The sequence below is a fragment of the Macaca mulatta genome, chromosome 13, assembly GCF_049350105.2.
Source record: "Macaca mulatta isolate MMU2019108-1 chromosome 13, T2T-MMU8v2.0, whole genome shotgun sequence".
NCBI lineage: Eukaryota > Metazoa > Chordata > Mammalia > Primates > Cercopithecidae > Macaca > Macaca mulatta.
This window is the reverse complement of record NC_133418.1, coordinates 91,371,155-91,391,675: the sequence shown is the minus strand read 5'-3', so window position 1 is coordinate 91,391,675 and position 20,521 is coordinate 91,371,155. Positions and strand designations below refer to the sequence as shown.

The following is a 20,521-nucleotide window of genomic DNA, read 5'->3' as shown; positions in this document are numbered from 1 at the left end:
CCCCTGCTTACTAACTATATGGATATGGGCAAGTCTTCTCAACTATCCTGGCTTCACACTCTTTACAAGTGAAAAGAGGGGTAATAGTAGTACTCATGTTGCTCTCAATAAACAGTAATAAAATAAATTAGCATTCATAGTACCAACCCCAAGCTTCCAAGCCGTTGTTCTCTAGGTGTCCCTCTTACTCTGTGACCCTGCTCCATCTATCCCTTAACTGATTAATCCTTAAGATTTCATCCTTGGTCCACTGCCCCTTTCCTCCCTTTTTGGATGGTTTAATTCAGAATCATTTTTCTGATGAAATGTTTCAATGCAAAAATCAGTGGATGTTGATCATTCCCAAACTTCTACCTCCAGGCATTTTCTGGAGTTTCAGACTGAAATCATTTCCCCCAGCACACCTTTCCCCCTTCTTGTAATTTCGATTTCAATTGGTAGTTCATCATCCACTGAATCACAAACCAAAAAAACCAAAAACCAAAAACCAAGGTTCATACTAAATTTCTTGTTCTAATATACTCCTATGGTATTTGCTTCCTACGTAATTCTCAAATCCGCCCCTTCTATACTGTTACTGTATCTACTACATTAGTTTAAGCTCTATGCTTCTGATTCCAATCTTTGCCCTCCTTGAGTCTATCCCCTAACTCTTGAGCCAATAATTTACACAGAGCCAAACTTGAATATGCCGTGTTACTGGTATATTACTGTACACAAAGTAGGTCCAACTTACTCAGGACAGCATGGAAATCCCTCTATTAACTGACCCCTGTAATCTTTCCAATTTCTGCCAATTTCCGCCAATTTCCACCCCATATAAACAATATGGAAACACTATGCTGTCCTAGTACCCACACAGAACTTTTATTATTATTTATGCTACAATTACCTATGTTTCTGGTTCTGTCATTCAGTCCATACTGAGACATTTCTCAAGGCATGGACTTTCTATCTCAGCCCAGCACAGTGCTAGAATAGAGCAGATACTCATTTTTATTGAACCGAACTACAGGCCTTTCTTCCTTTTTTTTTGTTTTTTTGTTTTTTTCTCTGAGATGGAGTTGCCCTCTGTTGTCCAGGCTGGAGTGCAGTGGTGAAATCTCAGCTCACTGCAATCTCCCCCTCCCGGGTTCAAACCATTCTCCTGCCTCAGCCTCCCAAGTAGCTGGGATTATAGGCGCCCACCACCAAACACAGCTAAGTTTTGTAAGTTTTGTATTTTTAGTAGAGACGGAGTTTCACCATGCTGGCCAGGCTGGTCTTGAACTCCTGACCTCAGATGATCCGCCCACCTCGGCCTCCCAAAGTGCTGGGATTACAGGCGTGAGTCAACCGTGCCTGGCCAGGCCTTCTTCCTTCTTGAAAAAATTATAACTCAATTTAACAAATACTGATCATTTTAAGAGACGTTTTCTCCCCAAGATTCTCCCCCACCCAGATTCCTAGGAAACATTTTTTTTTCCCCCTATCATTTCTGCCCCCGGCCTCTTTATTTACATTTAGTGGGCAGGGAATGATTTATTGTGGAAGATCTCATACCAACAGTTACATTTACTCCAACTTACAACCACACATCTGCAGGTGACTACAATTGTGCAAGGGGAAAAGTGAGTTCAAACACTGACATGCATACCTGTTTGAATCAGTGATTTGAACCCTAGGAATACACTGGTGTATACAAATATGGAAACCACACACACACACAAAAAAGCATTTCTAGTTATTACCATGATAATGAGGAAAGACAGAAACAAGAAAAACAGGAAAATAAAAAGTCATAAAATGCTAAGTATTCTGTGATGAATGTATTTTTTTATTTAGGTAAACTCATTTTTTTATTTAGGTAAAATACAAATAAATACCTAAATTTTATCTAGGTAACCCTCTCTGTTAAAAAACAAATGGATCAAATGCTATCCAAATTACTTAAGGTGGGAGACGGGGGTATGATTAAATAATATAAACATATTTAAAATCTATTTTCAAAAGGATGTAATATAGGTAGACAAAGTATCCAGAAAGACATAATGGGCACAACCTAAAAATATTTAAGTCGAAGGATGGAGGTAATCTGGGCACTGGGAAATCAATTAAGTATATATAGAATGATTCAAATGTCTTGCCTCAGCAAGAATTTGTCTATTCTATGTCTGCCACAGTTGGACACTTGATTAGTTTGGATACAGAGCAAGAAATAAAAATGATAGTGGTACATGTTTAATAGTTTTCATAGAGAATACTGACATCCTATTCTAGTTCCTAGTAGTAGGAGGAAACAGAACATTAACTAAAGGTACTGTCTCACTGTATCTGTTTTAAGAGATAACAGCTTAAGATTTCATATGTCAAAAATTCTCTCCTAATATTTTTTGCTTGTTTCTCCAAGAAATTCTTATATGCACTATTCCAGTAAATCATTACTTACTACAAGTTAAGGTTAAGAATGTGTATAAGATCAAAAGATACTCTCTATATAAAACCCAAGAACTTTAATATAACAACAAAACTAACTGGTGGTTTGAAATATCCTGTTTCTAGAGAACTTGATCTATGTTCAAGAGAAAAAACTCAATTCTTTTATGGTTTCAGAACGGGGAGGGTGGGGGGAGGAATAACAAAGGCTGGTAAGGTTCCAGAGAAAAGGGAACCCTTAATACACTGTTGGTGGGAGTGCGAATTAGTTCAACCATTGTGGAAATCAGTATGGCGATTCTTCAAAGAGCTAAAAGCAGAACTACCATTTGGCCCAGCAATCCCTAGGAAAATAAATCATTCTACCATAAAGACACACGCGCGCGTATATTCACTGCAGCACTATTCACAATAGGAAAGACACGGAATCGACCTAAATGCCCATCAGTGACCAACTGGATAAAGAAAATGTGGTACATGTACACACCATAAAATACTATATAGCCTTAAAAAAGAATGAGATCCTGTCTTTTGCAGGAACGTGGCTGGAACTGGAGGCTATTACCCTTAGCAAACTAACACAGGAACAGAAAACCAAATACCACATATTCTCACTTGTAAGTGGGAGCTAAATGATGAGGACCCATGAACACAAAGAGGGAAACAACAGATAGGGATCTACTTGAGGGTGGAGGGTGGGAGGAACCAGAGGAACAGAAAAGATAACCTTCGGGTACTGGGCTTAATACCTGGATGATGAAATAGTCTGTACAACAAACTGCTGTGACACAAATTTACCTGTATAACAAACCTTCACATGTAACCCGGAACGTAAAATGTTTAAAAAAATAATAATGTTGGGGGAAAATCTAGTTTGAAGCAGGAGATGCAGATTTCAGAGCTATCAGGGAGAAATGTATCATTTGCTTTCTTATATGCTTATATTTGAAAAAACAATCTATTCACCATAAAGATAAATCAAAATTACATTTTTCTAAAGAATGAAACCTGTATTCATTAGGTATATTATGGAGTCTGAGGCTACAAAACAGATCAAAGCAAATAATAAATATAAATACATCCTAAGATATGATACATTTAAAGTATGAAACTTTACAATTTTATTTTAATAGGAATTCCTATATAAACATAATTATTTAACAGTTTAAAGAAACCAACACAACATTCGAGACAACTTAAAACCTTAATTTAATGATAAAATACTTGAAATTGTCTTCAAATTTGAACATTTTAAAATAATTTAAACGTTAGCTGAAAAATAAACAGGTAAAGTTAAAAGCGATGGTTTTAGTTATCAGAAGAATGTGCTTATCTCAGTAGCAAGTAGATTATTTTAAATGGCATGAGTTGATTCTTTTAAAAAGCCCAATTTAGTAGTAGAAAGAAAATACAATTTCTCTTTTAACAAACATGTTTATATTTTCAGTTACTTCCTTTTTTAAAAAAAAAGTCCCCCAATCTTAGGAAGAATGGAGAAGCAAATAACAAAAAAAACCCTAAAAACTTGAGACATTTTTGCCTAGTATGTGTAGCAACAGCTACACCCAGTGGCCAGAGATAAGTAGTGACGGTTTCTAGCTGCTTCTTACAAAAGGAAAACCTGAAGAGCCATTTTTCTATTTATTTAAGGTTTTAGGGTAAGAATCACCTTTCACTACAATTAGATTTTAAGGAAATACTCAAGAATCTTTGGGAACAAAAGCCTTAGCTCATTAGCTTGACGCAAGAGTCCAGAATAATTCAGTAGCTAAAATAAAACTCAAACCAAAGAGAGAACTTAACAGGTACTTTATTGCTCACCTTTCACACAAAGCACACCTCCAGCCATTTTCTTTCACAGCTTGACAATGTTTACATGTACAAAAACCCAGCAAGAAGCATCATGTCATGTAGATTTCAGTAAGGGAGAATGTAAAACATCAACTCAGCCAGGCTTTTGTTTTCTGCAGCAATAATAAAGGGCCTCCTGCACTTAGCAAAAATCTGTCTTAACTTTGTAGTGCATTTCTTCCATTACAAAAAAAGTCTCCTGCCTAAAGCAAACTAACTTGTATTTGCTGAGCCAGTGGTATTAACTCATGCATAAAACAAATTTCGGTTTGCTATTTCTTCTAGCAAATTTCAAGTAAAAATAAGGTTGAAGGAGGAATTTGTTTTGGATGGATGCAGGTCAGTTTGAATTGCTATATTTAACTAAATGCCTACATGTACTAGAGGTTCACAACTTAGTTTGCTTTTATAATCTTTATGGATTTTGGCCGTGTTCAAGGTTTTCAGATTTGAGCATATGATACAGTATTCCATCAACAAAATAAGGCTACTGAATGTGCTATCTGCAGAAGAGCTCATTTAATAGGAACTGACCTAAAAGTTCTATCATGAAGCACACGTGGCATAAAAGTCAACCGGGGGCAGAACTGTGCTTGGAAATAGGCATTGGAATACTTTAAGCAAAACACATATAAATGGTTATTCATATGAGGAAGGTTTCCTAGTAGTAAATCTAAAAAAGTCTAGGTGAATCCTCATTTTCAAAACTGCATATTGAAAACATGAAAACTACTTATTCAAGTAATTGCTTCAAAAAAGTATGCATGTTCTGACTGTGGAATTAGTCTACTGGTCAATTAAAGGCAATTTTAATCACCTTTTAAAAAATTTTTCATAGAAAGGAGAGATGTTATGTGTTTCTCAAATAAACAGCATTATGTAAGTCCAATAAAAAAATCCAACAGAATTGAATGAAGACCTACAAATGCTTATGCCAAGCAGGAATCTGCCTGCCACCTGTGGTCTCACATTAATTCAAAATAGGTGCTGAATTCAGGATTCTGAAACTAAGTTTCTATTACTTGAGCTCTAGCAAAATGTAAGGTTCGGTAGCCTCAACTAGTATAATGTCTTCCCTGCCCAAATCCAGAATGATTATACTGATAACCTCCATGCTGGAAATGCTGTTCAAATTGACCCCCTTGGTGATAATTCTGGCTCCCTCTTCCTCCCCAGCCTCCTCCCTGGCCTGCACGACCCCCTCGCCCTCCACGACCCCCTCGCCCTCCACGACCACCACCACGATCACCGTGGTGCCCACCATCTTGGTATCTATTGTCCTGCTGGTAGCCACCACCCTGGTATCCACTTCCTGTATATGAAGATGTTTGGAAGCCACCATAACCTCCGCCTTGATAACCACCACTGTGGCCACCATGATAGCCACCTGGCTGGAAACCTGAATCTCGATAACCACCATCTTGGTAGCCACCTCCTCCTCCACTCCCTCCATCTGTCCAGCCTCCTTGATGCTTATTTCCTCTTCCTCCCCCTCGGCCACCATGGTCATAGCCACCACGTCCACCTCTCCCGCCTCCTTGTTCATGACCTCCTCGTCCTCCGTATGAGGAATGTTCATAGCCACCTCTCCCTCCTCCTCGGCCTCCTGTTTGCTGCTGGGGGCCATCTTGCCTCTTCTGCCATGGTGGCATCTCTGGGGGTGGAGGTTCGATTTCATTGGGTCTACCACCTCTGTCAGGCACCCTGCCCATCAACACCTACAGAATAGGAAAGATATTTTAAACTTTTATTTTACGAACAGAAATAAATGCATTTGGAAAAAATTAAAGGTACTCTAATCACCTTATTGATGGCACAGGCAGTTTTTTCTCTTATAGAGCCGCTGCTTGTCCTTAAAATCTTTGACAAGTCCTGCCTTGCAGCCAAAAGATGGGCAACAGAAATAGTACTTTTAGGGGATAAGACTGAACGTTTCGGCTGGTAAACCTTGGCTAATTTTTCTGTCTGGCTCTGTTGAAAGAAAAGTGTTCAAAGAGAAATATCAATTTTCAAAATGACATAAGAAACACATATTAAATAAGTTAAAAGTCTCCAAAATATCTGATAATGATATTTACTAGGCTCCAGATGGTAGGAAAAGTTATATACTCACTACTGCTCCTATGTAGACAAGAACTACCTTAAAAGTACAGCTGCCAGACTTGTTGACACAACAAGGAGTGACAGGGACAGTGAGGGCAGGGGTGGAGTGGGAGCGCTTCCCTTTAGGGTTATGAGGCCAACATGATAAAAAGGTTCCCCCATCATTGGTCTCAGATTGAACATATTCATATTCTCTATTTAAATATAAGAATGTAAAGTTATTTCAACAATTTTGCTTTTTAATTTTCCTATCTTTGGTTTCTATGAGGTAATAAGTATCTGCTGAATGACCAAGGTCTTTACCTGGATTGTCTCATTTAGCTGAAAAAAAAAACTTAAGTCTTATCAAATTCTCAATTCTCTATAAATCATACTAAATCCAATGTCTAACTTCTATTAGCAAATTGAATTGTTAAAGTAAACAAGTAATTTGAAATCAATTTTTTTTTAGTAATTTTCAGAATAACTCCATTTCTCTCACAATAAGAACTCTCTCCAATAAAAACTGTAAAATTCAGGTATGTTAAAAAACAGAAAATTGAAAAATGTTTTCATTATTGCTGAATAGTTGAAAGAGTCACTACTCAATAACTCACTAAGGAAAAATCCCTACATGTGTCTTCTATGTATTTCTCCCATAGTTGCCAAGTATCTAAATTGTTTAGATGTTCAGGGACCAAGTCTATAAATAGTCTGCTCTTTTAAATTATTTAATGTGTACCTTAGCTCTGTCAGACCAGCCAAAGGACTGTACAGTGACATCCAAACGTTTTATTAGCAGCTTTCTCCGGACTTCATATTCATTGGCTATGGCTTGGTTAATTGCTTCTATCTTTTCCTGAAGCAAAATTTCAAAAACTAGTTAGAATTTAAATCTGCTTGATTTAAAAGGGCAAAAACTACGTCTGTGTCATTCATAACTGAGATCCCAGAATTTAACAGTCAAAAGTTCTTATTCCATATAATATACTAACAATTAATGAAATGATAGGTGACAAAAAGCTGATTCTCAAAACAAAATGAAGAATATGTGAAATACACAACTCTTATTTATCTTTCCCATAATTTACTGTGTGAAACTCAGCCCAATGAAGTTTTTGGCTTGAAGGCAATCCATCTGGCAATGAGAAACATGCATCATACTCAATTTCAGTTTACTTTTATCAGCTGTGTGAAATATTTACAAATTATGAGAAAAGTGCTTCTAATCTTACACAAAATTATTCTGCAGAAATCCTCAGATTCACAAAATGATTCTAAGGGTATTCAACTAGAAAACTACGTATTAGAAAACATAATTTAAAATGCACAAAATGTAAGTGTTGACATGAAAATCATAAACTCTATAGTTCGTTGCAAAGTTTACTCAAGATGATTACTACTCACCCAGTGGGCTGGTCCCATTGGCTTCCTCAGTAAAGGCTTTCCCACATGATTAGGTGGAACTTTTGCTAATGTTTCCTTTAACTGACACAAAAACATAAATAAATGAATAAAAACTCTAAAGGTAAAACATCCTCATCTTCCCAATTCCCATCATATCTTGCCATCAAAAGATTCCTGACAGAGGCAAAGGTGGAGGATGTTTTGAAATGCAAATGTAAAAGACCCACAAGATAAAGACACTCACTGGTCCCACTCCTCACGCCTACAGAAGTCCTTCATTGCACCTAGAACAGTGCCTGACAACAGTAGGCACTCAATGAACATTTGCTGAATGGATGAATGAACACACAGGAAAATATGGACTATGGATACACTGCTGCTCCCCTGTAGAGTTCAGCCAAATTTGTGCATCATGGTGCTGGTCTACCCCACAATGCAAATGTACCAATTCTTAAGAGTCCAGCAGATAAACATACAGGGAATAACTCTGCTATAACAAATACCATTCTCTTCCACTCATTTTTTGTTAAAATAGCTTGTTCCTAATTAATTATATAGAAAATCTTAACTGATAATGTGTAGTATAAAAATAATTCTAATTTCCTTTCACATACTAGATTATGTTAGCAGTCAACAAATCTATTTTGTCAATTGAAGCATAAGGTTAGAAGTGACTGGATTAAAAAACAAAAATATTAACATCCTTTTCTGTCCAGTCAATGGGGAGGAGGGTGGTAACATTTAATGATAAAGACTTTAAATTGACTGTATCAAAGTTCAATGATAAAATAATTTTTAAAAGGACTGAAATCTTAATCCTTTTTACATTGTATCTAGTTACTTTAGCTTGCAAACCAGTGTAAAGTTTCCTTTTTGAAAAAGAAACATGCTAACATGTTTTTAGGAAAAGACTAACATACTAGTTTATCTTTAAGGCATCTAGGATTTAAAACCCAAAATTCATTTCGTAACAATTACTTAATAATATATGCACATTCGGTTCCCATTAAGAGAAATTAAATTAATTGCTTCATTTCAAACAAATGTAGGACTATGCCTTTAATACACTACAATTTGGTACTAAAGGTCTTACTTTTTTTTCAATCCCGCTGAAGAATTGGAACATAGTTATATTGGCTGGAGGTTTGGACATTCCTAGAGCAATACATATGCCTTTCAACTCTTGAAAGACCTCACTACCGCCTCCTTCTTGAGCTTTTTTTGGAGGAGCATTCACACAGAGCATTCTGGCAGCTTCTAGTTCTGAGATGAGGTATGCTGAAGTAAACAAAATAAGATTTCAAAATGAGATACAGCTATAGTTATAGTCATAAGTCTGGAGTCACAACTATATAGACCTAATGATATGTAACTGTTAAAGCTGCAAGAATGGATAAAAACAAGAAAGAAAAACCACTTTCACCTGCAAATGAAATAAGATATAAACTGGTTATGTAATTCAGGTATTTAAGCGATATGTAATGTTTAAAGGTTAATTTTAAAATAAGCGATTCTCCTTTGAAACCGAAGGATTGAGGTAAGTAACATCTAAAAATTTGGATTCTTGAATTCTGGTATTAAGGAACCTCCAGAACAGGGGTTGGCATCTGTTAAAAATTTTGGAAAAGGTGGCAAGTGACGACTTTTTAATGACTTTTTTTTTTTTTTTTTTTTTTTTTTTTACTTCTCACTACTTGTGAGCATCAGTGATAAAACTACCTTGCTCTCTTATCTCCCAATAATTAGACAGCCTGTCCAGAAGAGGTGTGAAACAACAGTGATAAGAAGTCAAAGCTTAACTTACAGGAGAAGCAGGAAGGCACCCAAGAGTTCCTTTCCCATGGTCTCCAATTCTTATGTCGCCCTCTGGCTGTTCAAAGAGATCCCTCTTTCATCTATATTCTTCTCAGGACTCCCTTCCCCCTACCTTCCTCACCCCATTCCCTTCAAAACAACAATAAAACTTTCAAAGCACTTCTTGGCATAGTCCCCTTTGTGTCAGTATCATCCCCTTGTGTGCTGATTTCAGCCTGGTATAATGAGGGCTGCAATCTGCTTCAGGTAATTCAGTTGAAGGTATAAATATTCAATCCCATTCCTTTAACATTCCCAAGGACATTTCAATTTTTATAAAAGATGATTAAGAATCATTTGAATCTTAGGATTTCCGGTTATGTGACAAAATGAGATTCTTCTGAGATTATAACAAAACCAGTTTTGGAAAAAGATATTTTCAAGGCTCTCAGGTCCTATTAGAAGTAGAAAAAAGTCAACTTGTGTATCAAATTTCCTATACCCAAAATGTAATGCTAGAAGGATACAGTCCATAATTTTAGCAAATCATTTCTGAAAGGCTGCCAACTCCTGTTCTAAAACAATAAATACATCTAAGTTTCTGGAAAGGTCATTCTAAATGGATTTGACACTGTAAAATCTTAACGTGTTCCATACAGCAAACTGTATTTATGAGTTAAAACGTCAAAATAGTAAAACCCCACCGTTATGACAATAACCACTGTTTTTATACATAAGGTTTTATTAGAACACTGCCACACTCACTCATTTATATATTGTCTATGGCTGCTTTCATGCTGTAACAGCAAAGGTATGTAGTTGTGACAGAGAACTTAGGGCCACAAAGCCAAAAATATTTACTATCTGGCCCTTTTAGAAAAAGTTTGCCAACTCTTGTTCTAGAAAATCATATACTATATGATTTAATACATTGGTTCTGTAAATTTGGGATAACATAGTTCAGGTATTCACAAAATTAGGTTACCAATATAATTACTGTGAAAAAACTTTAATCGTAATCGATGTGTTCAAAGCACTGGGAAACGCACTGAAGATAAAATTTTTTAAAACATCAAAAAGATGATCTCTTCCTACAATCTAGTTAGGAATAAAGAATATATGCAAAAATAAAAGATGAATAGTTCTTCATCTACTAGGAACTCAGATATCTTACTTAATTTACATAAGGGTAACACTCTGAGAACCACAAAAGGCTAATAAAGAGCCAGAGTCCTTAATCTGATACATGAGAGCTTTTCAGCCACTCACTCAAAGGCTATTCTATTTTACCAACAATTCTAATGAGGCTGGTTTGTTTTCCCCCCTAAAATACAATGTAATAAAAGATTCGAATTAGTGAGGTAAGGGTGCTGGAAAAGTAAAATTATAGCATCCAGATGTGACAACCGGTACTTCGAAAGATGAGAAATATTTACACAGACCAAGCAGAAAATGAGTACATGTAGGTAAATGCTAGAATAAAGAGAGGTTACAAACTGAGAATATTTTAGAAAGGGAGAATCGGCAGAAGCAAAGATAAAGAGGAAAACAGTGTGTACATATATATAGGAAGAATATAAAAAGTGAGTGACCACTAGATGATTTAGCCATTTAATTGAAGAGCAAATAGTTGTATATTCTTGAAAAGCTTTTGAGGTGATGATAGCACATTAAAATAAAGTCTAGAATTATGACCCAGAGTCCAAAATAATGTTCACTGAAGTCTGCTTAAGAAACAGAAAAGTGTGAAAGGCATTTTATACTTACATTCAAAGTGGTTTGTATAAGTATCAGAGCTAACAAGGCCAAACTCTGAACTTTTTGGAAGAATTAGCTATTCAGGGTCATTAGTAAGCATTCCACGCAGCTATTATCTTCCTATGTCGATAACATACTCTAAGTGCCAAATATTGGTAAGGATAAGCAATGCTATAACGGAAGACTCAGCTGAGTACACTGCTATTGAATCAGTTACAGAAATCATACCATATGAAGAGTATTAAATGAATATGTAAGAACTACCAGCACCAATATCAGTATCAAAGCAACACCTAATCTTACGTGCACATTCCCACAATAACAATCATTTGACAGACAAAGGGAAAGTTACAAAAGTGATTCTGGAATAACTTAGGGCCTAAGTATAATGGCTATGAACACTTTTTTTTTTAACTGAACCTTAAAAACTGAAGTTGTATCATTTTTTCAGAAACCATAACAGAGTTGTAAAGACAAATATTTTTTAAATCCTCTGAATTATCTGTCCTAATGAGAACTACAATAGCCAGTTAACCAAAGCTTAATGTCAATGTGCTTCAGAATGCTACATAAATTCTGAGTTAAGACTATAGGTTGTATTTATTGGAAAGTTTATAGAAGGTAATAAAATTTGTGAATCTACTTACTGTTTTTCAGTGTGAAGAGACAAAACAGTAGTAAGTATGTAAAAAACATGGAAGGAAAGAACTTTTCATAAAAATGTATTTCCCAGAATGATCAGTAAGTACCAGAACAATCCAAGTATTATTCCAGAATATTTACAAACAAAACCAAAATCCCCAATTATCCAACCACAAAGAAATAGCAACAAGACAAAATACTTTACATTAACCATTAACCATATCTACTATTATAAATGCTTACTCTCCTCAAAGAAATCAATTTTTAAACAAAATCTCCATTATTTCCACACTATCTTCCTAGTATACTTAAAAATGTGCTTCTACTCTAAAATGCAAGTGTAAAGATCATACACTTAAGCATCACTCCAACACTACCAGTGATCACATTAGGAGAAGCACAACAGCCTGAGTACCACTGAAGCTGAAATACTGAGAGTATCAGTTACGAACACAATAACGCTACCAGTGCACACGTCTACCCTCAGCTCCTAAATTGGAAATTTAAGGAAGTTTTCTTTTAAAATGAATTTTGAATTATATCCATAATGAAACAAACAAACAAAAAAACATGGTCAGTTTACTAGTCATGGAAAACATAAACAGAAAATAATAGCTATATTCTAGTAGCCAGGAACTTACTGAGCAAGAGGAGGCAGTTCTTCTGAATGAGAAGGCGCTTGGTCACATCCCCAGATGTCAGTGAAAGATATGGGCAGTTCATCTCCCCTAGTAGCCCACTCACCTCAAGCTGGAATTCTTCAGCTTCACTCGGACCTTTTAAGAATTAAAATAATCTTATTTAATGATAGTGATTATTTTTCCATTAGCATAACAATTATTATATACAATTGAAATTGTTAATAGGATTTTCATAACTTGAGTTTCTTTCCCTTCTAATTTATCCTTTCTTATACCACTGCAAAGTTTCTTCTTTTTTTTTTTCTTTTTTGAAATAAGGACTCTGAGGCCCAGGCTGGAGTGCAGTGGTGTGATCAGAGCTTCCTGCAACCTCAAACTCCTGGGCCTGAAGGATCCTCCTGTTTTACTCTCTGGAATAGCTGGGCCTATAGGTGTATGCCACCATGCCTGGCTAATATTTAGAAAATTTTTTTGTAGAGACTGGGTCTCACTATATTGTCCAGGTTAGTGTCCAACTCCTGGCCTCAAGTTATCTTCCCACCTCGGCCTCTCGAAGTGCTGGGATTACTACTGGCATGAGCCACTGAACCCAATCTAAAATGTTCTTTCTCAAACAGTATTCATTAGGTCATTCCCTTATTTTGAGAGTCTTTAATGGCTCCTTAATTCCTCCCTCATCTCATCTATTTTTTTTCTCTCTGCTTTTAAAGATTCTTCATAGCTGCTTAGGTTAGATCTTTCCAGCATATTCAGCTATAATCACCTACTTTCCCTCCACAAATATCTGTTGTTTATGCCAGGCCAGTCTCCTCACTGTCCCATGAATAGCCAGTCTCATTTCCACTGTGTGCCTTTATTTAAGTTATTCCCTGTGACAGATATGCCCTCTACTCTCTTCCCCTATAGCAAATCCCACCCATCCATCAAAGCCCAGTGGCCTTGCTCCTTGATGAAACCTTCCCTGTACTTGGCTGAAACTTTACCCGTGTATTTGCTGATTTCCTCTCTCTATGAACCACAAAGTGGTTCAGCATCTAAGTACCGTACTTGGCTGGGCACGGTGGCTCATGCCTGTAATCCCAGCACTTTGGGAGGGGGATGGTTTAAGTTCAGGAGTTCGAGACCAGCCTAAGTAACATGGCAAAACCCCGTCTCTAAGAAAAATAACAAAAATTAGCCAGTCGTCGTGGTGCATGCCTTGTAGTCCCAGCTACTAAGGAGGCTGACCTGGAGAACTGCTTGAACCTGGGAGGCAGAGGTTGCAGTGAGCCCAGATCGCGCCACTGCACTCCAGCCTGGGTGGCAGAGTGAGACCTTGTCTAAAAACAAACAAACAAACAAAAGGACTGTACTTAGCGCCAGTTGTTTAATTTGTGCGTAACATTCTCAATTAGACAAAATTTGAAGACAGCCAACATGACTTACAGTCTTGTACTCCTACAGCATATAAAAAAAGGTATAGAGTTCACTGGGTGAACCAAAGGAAAAACAAAGCTCTTTCCTCATTATTTTGATTGTTCTCTATTCAATATCATAAAGGGGAAGAAATTAACAAACTTTGAGAGAGTCACTCGATCACCTGAGTCCATTTTCTAATCTGTAATACAGGAAGACTACATTATGAATATTTTGCAAACTGATCTGTGAGCCCTTGAGTTCCACAGAGCTCCTTTAGAGGCAGCTGGAAGATGAGAAGGAAAGAGGTGGGCTAAAGCTACCTCGTCTCTACTTTGTTAGAACACCTTTTAACCTGTTTTACATGTTAGCTTCTGTATCATGTTTCATTTGAGAGAAAGGGGCTCCAGGTTAAAAATAGGTATCATCTAGTACTGGTGTTTTCAAAGGTTCCTACAGTCTCTGAAACATCTGGTCAAGAGGCAGTATAGCATGGTGTTTAAACGCACTGGCTCAGAACTTGACTACGGTTCTGGGGGTGAATCCAGGCTTCACCCCTACAGGTTGTATGACCTCAGGCAATGTATTTAAATTCTCTGGGCTTTCTTGTTAAAGGTATGACAGTAATAAAACCTGCTTCATAGGGTTGCCCTGAGGTTTAATGAGCTAACACATATAAAATGTTTAGAACATAGGGAGTACACAATAAATGCAAGCTGTTGCTGTCATTATTGTTACACTATACTCTCCTGAATAATTAGAATTGAATGCAACTAACACGTACACATTAAATATACTAGCATGCAAGCCATCATCCTCCGCAAACTAACCCAGGAACAGAAAAAAAAACACCACATGTTCTCACATCTAAGTGGGAGTTGAACGATGAGAACACATGGACACAGGGAGGGGAACAACACACACCAGGGCCTGTTGCGGGGTGGAGGGTGAGGGGAGGGAACTTAGAGGACAGGTCAATAGGTGCAGCAAACCACAATGGCACATGTATCCATATGTAACAAACCTGCATGTTCTACACATGTATCCCGGAACTTAAAGTAAAATTTAAAATATATATATACACACACACACACACACACACACACACACACACACACACTAGCATGCAAGAACGTGAGCTCTTCAAACTGTGATTATGTGGAAAAAAAGGAATTATATGTATAGTTCTCCATAAGGGTGGGTTAACAGGTATTTTCCTTGGTCTCCTATTATAGGTTTACCTACAGCAGGAAGGAACCAGATGGTAGAGTGTTAGGTTCCAAGCTTTTGCCTCTTTTGCAGTGTCGACAAACTAGTGCAACAGTGAAAACAAAACTGGTAAATGCAGAACAGCTCTCAGACCCATAAATTTGATCGTCCTGGATCGCACTGTGATGTATGTAACAATGCATTCTTATGATAAACAAAATGTCTTAACAAAGTGTTCTCTTTCTCCCCAAGCATAACAGAATAATTATGCATTTACTCTACATTCTATAGATGCTTCTAGAATCTGGTAGTCCTAAAAGAAAAATATCCCAGTATCTAGTTCTAGCCATCAATCTAGGATCTTACATTTAACATCTTACAAAATATAGGAAGTCCATATATTCTATGCTTGTGGTCTCCCTTTTTCTGTTTCTCAGTAATAGGGTTATTTTCAGCCTCCACGAATTTTTAAGTTACATGACTTTATTCTGATATTTCAATTTCTGAATCACCTCTAAAAACAATGGAGGGAAAAAAATCTTGGCTCCTTAACAAATTTTTTACATTTACAAAAAACTTGGAACTTTCAGCTTTAGTATTGATAATGTTCAGTTGACAATACTTCAATGTTATTTTTATACTTTGTACCTAAAAGTGAACATTTACTTACTGTTAGTTGCTTGCACATTTTCCTCCAGTTTACAGAGCACTCTTAATTCAGACACCAGCCAAGCACAGAGTTTGGTAAACTCGGGGGAACTGGCTCCAGCAGAGACTGCCTGAGAGAGCGCTCCATCTTCCAACAATGGGCCCTTGTAACTGGCAAGCAAGAAATTACATTTCAGAAGAAAATACAATCACACCTAATATATTACAGATAAAACATATCTATGGTTTTATTTATATAAGCAATAATTTAATAAAGATAAGTTATGTGATCAATTTTAAATGGGCAAATATAAACAAAATTTAGAACTATACTGAACCATTACGAAAAGCAGCTAAATGGTAGCTGCATTTCAACCTTTCAAAATGTAGGTGAGTATCTAACAGAGTCGCATATACTACTAAATTATGTCAACTTCTGTACATTTACTAAAAGCTTTCATTGTAAAAAGGTTTATTTTCTTACTGTAACTGGAGTATTAAAAGCAAATTAACAAGTAATAATTATACTGTAACTTATTGCAGAAATAAAACTTAGGTTATCTTTTCTAAAAATTTTCCAGAAAACAACTAGATTAGGTTTTTATTTTGAGATGAGGTCTTGCACTGTCACCTAGGTTGAAGAGAAGTGAAGGCACAAGCCACCAAACCTGGCTAATTTTTTATTTTTTATAGAGATGGGTTCTTACTATGTTGCCCAGGCTTGGTTAGGTTTTTAATGACTTTCTTTAAAAGTAAAAACTTTCCGGTTAACCATTTATATCATTTTTATAAATTTAATGACAGCTAAGACTAGTAAGACATTCTAGTACCATAGAAATGTCAAGGTTAGCTTAATAAATATTGGCCAGTTAATGAACTGGTGCGTCTAAATCCTAATCCTTTGTAACTGATTCCAATATAATTTTTAAAATTTTTTAAATGTTCAAACATTCATAAAAGATGACAGTCACAATGAACTCCAATCACCAATATTCTAAAATATAAGATCTTTGTCACTCCAAGTAATCTTAAATACATATTATTCATATTGCTTTATATTCTCTTATATATTGATAATAATGCTTACTCAAGATGATACAGTAAATATGCTTAAGATAATATAATGTTTAGGCCTGGCATGGTGGCTCACGCCTATAATCCCAGCACTTTGGGAGGCCGAGGCGGCCGGATCATGCGGTCAGGAGATCGAGAACATCCTGGCTAACATAATGAAACCCCGTCTCTATTAAAAATACAAAAAAATTAGCCAGGCGAGGTGGCGGGCGCCTGTAGTCCCAGCTACTCGGGAGGCTGAGGCAGGAGAATGGCGTGAACCCGGGAGGCAGAGCTTGCAGTGATCCGAGATCGCACTACTGCACTCCAGCCTGGGCTACAGAGCGAGACTCTGTCTCAAAAAAAAAAAAAAAAGGTAATATAATGTTTAGAACTACAGGTATGTTAGAGAAATGACAGTTCTCAATCCCTTTAAAATATGATTACAGGTTTATACAGTATATGCAGCAGAATGAAAACAAATCATATACCAAAAAAATGAGATCACATGTAGTCTGGCATCTAGATTTATAAACTGCATATTATTAGACACTGGAATCAAAAGGCTAGGCCTAGAAGTTTCTCGTGTTTCACATTTTGACTTCATTAGTTTATTCAACAAGTAGTTACTGAATTCCTACTGTGTGCCAGGTAAGAGATAAAAGACAGTCATTTGCCGGGATCAGTGGCATATACCTGCAGTCCCAGCTATTCTGGAGCCTGAGGTGGGGGGATCACTTGAGCCCAGGAGTTCAAGACCAGCCTGGTCACCAGAGCGAGACCTCATCTCATAATAAATAAATAAATAGAAAAGGGAGTCATTTAATTCTAATATTTCTCAGTGAATCCTTTAAAGGTACATTTCAATTAATTAAGGCTGACTTTTAATGTTTAAATGCCATCAAACTAAGTAGTTAAGGTTAAAATTTATAACAGTTTTCAGAAAATCCATGGTTTACATTACAATCCATCTCAAGTAGTTATGTGATTACAATTACTACAGTAACAATTACTTGTATAGTATCCAAAAGAATAAAAAGTTTAAAAAAGGAGTGCAAAAATTTAAAAAAAGACATTAATGGGAAGAAACAGCATCCGTGGCCAATTCTTAAGTGACCACCATCCATGCGGAAAGACTACATTTCATAAAGTCTACCCCCTTCCTTTCATTCCACTCTTCCTTCAGTACTATAGTGTCATTTATTCCAGAAAGAAGCTTCGAGGACTTAATTTCCTTTCCCAGTAAAGGGACCCTCCTCAGGGCTCCTCACAGCGTATTTTCCCAGTATCCTGTGAACCCCTTTCCACCTCACTTCGTACCCTAAGTGCCCAACACTGCCACAAAGCAACTGTTCCTTAAAAAGTCCTAATGAATGAATGGTTTCATGTGTGAACAAGCAATTTAGTCTGAGATGTCAACTAAAGAGACTATTCTGCTGAATGACTTTAACATATGCCCTAATGAAAGAAAGAAGCCCCCTAAAGTCTGGAATATTTATGAAAATTCAGAGCAAGTTTCCAAGAAGAGAACAATGCTATTTCACTCTGACAAAGACAGATGATAAGCACGACTACTTCTGTTCCTAAAAATTTCTACTAGGGTACTAAATTATTCAAATAGGCAGACTTTGGGAATCCTCAAGGTGTTTCTTCCTAAAGAAAGGTTTCTCTCAAAAGTTTCCTTGTCTTGGAAAAACCTAATAGAAAGTTTTGATAAAGAACTTGTTACTTAGAAATACAGCTAGCTAAATCTGTACTTTGTTTTGATACCATACCTGTAGATAAATATCTAACCATACAATTTGTTTCTGGAACCACATTTAGCCCAAGAGGGTCCACGTTCTCAAGTTTAATAGAGTACACTGATCTGGGTGACCCAGTGAGATAACAAACCCTATTTCCAATTTCTGGATACTGATGAATTATGGTTGAATAACTATCAGGAGGAGGAGAGACAAAATGCAAAACAAATATGCAGGTTCTTCGTGGGTGAAGACGACCCTGGTCTAATGGGGCTCAACGAGGTAGAGTATCACAGACTCAAGGCAAACTGCTGGTGGTTCCCAGGGACGTGGTGATAGGTTAGATGCACAAGTGAGCTGGCTAGCGGAACAGATGCAGCGCCCATACAAGTGGCTTAGGGAAGCCTGGGTGCATGCAGAGATGACTGGGCAAAGGCGAAATTTTGAGAAAAGTGGGGTGGGGTAGGAGTAGGGGCTCAAGATGGGAGCAGGAAATATGGAGAACAAGTAGCAAAGCAGAATCAACTTTGACAACCTTTAGAGTTGAGGGGTTAAGGGGGAGGGCAGGAGGATGAAGCGAGGAGAGAAGCTCGGGGAGTGGGGGTGGCGAGAACCAGAGCCCAGACAATGACACGCATGACTGACAAACGCTGCGGGTAGCTCGGCTGCAGGGAGCACCGGGCAGGCCTAGAGGTGTTGGGATTGGAGGACCCCGAGCTAGCAGCGCAGACAGTGGACGTGGCACTGGGGGTGCCGGGGCCAAAGGGAAGCAACAGCCAGGAGCCACGGGGTGCGGCGTGGAGAGGCAGGTGTCTCAGACTGGGGCGCAGGAGGTGTTCCCAGGGGGCCGGCAGCCTGGGGCTTGGGAGACCCGTGCCCTGACAGTCTTACCCTAGATCTTCCAACGACTCCAAGATGTCAGTCTCCATGAGGTCACACTCCATGCTACTGTGGTATTCAAATTTCCGAGTCGTCAGGCTCCCCTCTTCGCCGGCAACGCGTACACTCGCGCATGCGCGACTTCCCCGGAACTTCCAAATCGACAGCTGGCGCCTCAGTTCCCGCACTGCGCATGTCCGGAGCGTGCGCAAGACACTTTGTCCCACCGGCCGCCCCACCCCTGCCCGCTACGGAGTTGCAGGGCCCGCAGTTTTGCACATGCGCGTTACTGCATAGTGAAGCCAGCCGCCCAAAGAAGGGCAGGAGGACCGGCTGCGTGGCAGCTGGGCGTGGGGACCACGCGAGGGGGAGTGCTCTCGGCTCTCTTTATTGGGTGTACGCATGTGCGAATGTAGGGGGCGAGGCGGGCCGGGAAGGAGCTTGGAGAGTCTCGGGACTCGGGTGGAGTCGGCTGTGGAACCGAGTCTCTGCATCCCAGACAGGAGATCGAGTGGCTCTTCGTAGGGTGCTGGCATGTGCTAGCCTTAGCTTGCGGGTCACGGAGAAAGGGAGAGTTCTTGCGCTCGCGTCTTTAGGACGCGGGTAGACGGGCCAAGTGCAGACGGCAGATAGCGTGCCATATGATTTCCTTGTGGCTTCAGTAGCTTTATTTCAGGGTTAGGGATGAGCCAACTTTCCGTAGACTATGGATGTTCAGAAAGTTGCGTCGTTTCCCCCCACGCATTCTCCACCTGACGTCTAAAGCCCTTCCCAGACACTAAGCATGTTATTTTAAGGAGAAGGGGCCCTTCACTCCATAGCAAATAGAACATTTTTAAATCCACGTAGTTTAGACAGTGAATAAACTTTTTGGCTGTACTGTCATTACTTTTGACATGATTTGCCCGGGTGAAACATTGAGTTCACGATGTGTTATGGTATCTTGGCAGTTACTGAGTGTGTGCTTAGAAATTATTGAAAAATGAGAAATGTTCCCAAAGTGAT

The 20,521-nt window shown here is 38.2% G+C and overlaps 1 protein-coding gene across 1 annotated transcript; it reads right to left on the bottom strand.

Moving 5' to 3' along the window:
- Positions 1 to 4,209: 4,209 nt before the first annotated feature.
- FAM98A (family with sequence similarity 98 member A) lies at positions 4,210 to 19,620 on the bottom strand. The gene is made up of 8 exons (NM_001267029.1): positions 19,529 to 19,620; positions 15,865 to 16,013; positions 12,591 to 12,725; positions 8,849 to 9,033; positions 7,756 to 7,836; positions 7,091 to 7,207; positions 6,070 to 6,237; positions 4,210 to 5,984 (listed from the first exon to the last, which is right to left on the bottom strand). The coding sequence occupies exons 1-8, from the start codon at positions 19,579 to 19,581 to the stop codon at positions 5,322 to 5,324; spliced, it is 1,551 nt and encodes a 516-aa protein (NP_001253958.1). The 5' UTR covers positions 19,582 to 19,620; the 3' UTR covers positions 4,210 to 5,321.
- Positions 19,621 to 20,521: the final 901 nt, after the last annotated feature.